Source organism: Perognathus longimembris, chromosome 15 (genome assembly GCF_023159225.1).
Source record: "Perognathus longimembris pacificus isolate PPM17 chromosome 15, ASM2315922v1, whole genome shotgun sequence".
Classification (NCBI taxonomy): Eukaryota; Metazoa; Chordata; class Mammalia; order Rodentia; family Heteromyidae; genus Perognathus; species Perognathus longimembris.
The window spans coordinates 8,653,809-8,656,264 of NC_063175.1; the positions used below are offsets into that span (position 1 = coordinate 8,653,809).

General features: G+C 47.1%; 1 protein-coding gene across 1 annotated transcript; it reads right to left on the minus strand.

The window, feature by feature from the left end:
• Positions 1–556: 556 nt before the first annotated feature.
• On the minus strand, positions 557–1,575 carry Mc5r (melanocortin 5 receptor). The gene has a single exon (XM_048363511.1). The coding sequence runs from the start codon at positions 1,532–1,534 to the stop codon at positions 557–559; it is 978 nt and encodes a 325-aa protein (XP_048219468.1). The 5' UTR covers positions 1,535–1,575.
• Positions 1,576–2,456: the final 881 nt, after the last annotated feature.

The window sequence follows — 2,456 nt, forward strand, 5'->3', positions numbered from 1 at the left end:
CAGGCAGTCACAAACACAAGCCACTAGACCAAAAGTTCAGGAAAGGAGAGCTATAGAGACATCCATAATGAATAAACAAGAGGTTTCAAATGGAAAAAAATCTAGCAATCTATTCTTCTTTAAAAAGCACACAGAACTGCTCGGCAAAGTCAAGACCTGCTTCTGGCACAAAATCCAATCATACTTGGTACAAGTATCTATCTGTTCTTCGTGCTTACACTCACCCTCAAGATGTTACATATTTCCTGGGGAGACATTTATTAGGGTGGAGGATGGTTGGGACCCGCAGAAATGGGAGGGAGAGCAGAAGAATCATAGAACAAGAGCACAATTAGAGGTTATCAGAAGACATTCCCCAAATAGCTAAGCAATAGGTGCATATTTGACCCAATGACCACCAGGTATGTGACCATCATTATGCACAAGTATGAACTGGGAAAACAAGAAATGAATGCAATTTGGGTGCCTAGTGATCTTAACTCCCCACCACCACCACCACCAACTGTACCTTATTAACTTCATCTCAGGGAAAACCGAGAGCCACAGAATGTTGTGCTTAATACCTGTCAGGGAGCCTACAGGTTATTCTGAAGCCATGGCAACAAATAATCTCCTTAAAGGTTTTCCGCATCTCTTGGCTGCGGAAGGCATATATCAAAGGGTCAATCACAGAATTACACATGATGAGTATGAGGTACATGTTGAAGTGAGACATGAAGCAAGAGCAGTAGATGTTCTGTGGGCATGAAATCATTAAGATGAGATGGAGGAAGAAGGGAGCCCAGCACACGATGAAAACCCCCAGCAGCATGGTGAGGGTGATTGCTCCCTTCATGCTGGTCCTTTGCCGCACAGAAGTGTACCTGGGAGCAGCTGCTATCCGCCTCACATGGGTCCGTGCCAGGAGGAACATGTGTATGTACAGGGACACCATGAGGAACAGCATCGTGAAGAACATGGAGATGAGACAAACGATCACATACGTGGATTCATAGTAAATGATGAAGATGATGCCGCAGCCGGTACAAAAAGTCCAGATGCACGCGATGATCAGCCCTGAGCGCCGGGCCGTCATGATGTGGTGATAGCGCAGGGCATAGAAGATGGTGATGTACCTGTCCACCGCAATGGCCAGCAAGCTACACATAGAGGCCACCACAGAAATGCAGATCATGGAGTCAAACACATTGTCGATGTGGCGCACAAAAGTGTCCGCGATCACCAGGTGCTTGTTATTTAGCAAGTAGATGGTGATGGTCTCCCAGGCGTTGGACATGCTCACCAGCATGTCCGCTACGGCTAAGCTGCACACAAAGAGGTACATGGGAGAGTGTAGGTTCTTGTTCTTCACAATGGCACCAATGACCAAGATGTTCTCCAGGAGGCTGACAAGACCCAGAGTGAGAAACACCTCCACAGCGATGCCCATGTCTTCACATAGCGAAGACGCGTTCTTGATGTTTACTTCAGAAAAGTTACCCTCTGTGGCGTTCAGATTGAGATTCAAGAAATGCAGGGAAAATGAGGAATTCATCGCTGGAGGGGAGAAAGGCACCTCTTCTTCTTAGCAGCAAATATTAACTGTAAAACAGGTTTTTCCAAGATCCCAAGAGGTTAAATGTGTACCGCAGACAAAACACAGCATGCCAAAAGCAAATGCAAACCAGAGAAGGAAAGGAGAACTGCACAGCCTTCAGAGGCCAAAGCCTGGCTGACTTGAATTCCTGATCCCCCGAACACTGGTCCTCAGAGGGGGAGACCCAGTGTCCACCAACCTCTTCTCTTCTCCCCCGGGGGTGTGCACCTTGCCACCCACCCCTTAGCAGAGTGGCGTTTGTCTCCATGCCAAGGACAGTTCTACTTTGCATGCCTGTTGTCCTGGCATCCACATTCACTCTCCAAAGTGTTCCCTATCACCTACCAAAAAAAAAAAAAAAAATCCCAGAAAATGCCAGAAGCTCTGCAGATTTTCACATTCCTAAAGCTAGTGCTCATTTTCCTCAAGTGAACTCTGGTTTCTGACTGCAGACCCATATTCTCTTAAGGACAAGTGTCTGCATTACAACACTGCTTCCTGCTCCCCACCACGGTGGCACCTCGAACCCATCTCGGTGGCTGCAATCCAGAAGTAGCAAGCCCTCTCCCTTAAGCTCAGTCACACCTAAGCTACTGCCTTCAACTCATGGGTAAGCTTGCATTGTTTGCAATCCATGTTAAAGTTGAGGAAAACACTGCTCTTTTCCCCAGAACAACTATTTCCCCTGCATTCCCTGCCTTACTTGAAATTGCACCGAATCTGATGAATAGTTTCATGCAATCCGCATAAGCAGGGTGTGAGCAAGCCCTTGGTATTTGGGAAGTGCTACATTGTCATTCCATGACGAAAATCCCTTTGCCCTCCCAAGGGAGATGGCATGTGAGGACTTGGAGTTTTTTATGACCGTTCTCCTGGTTAA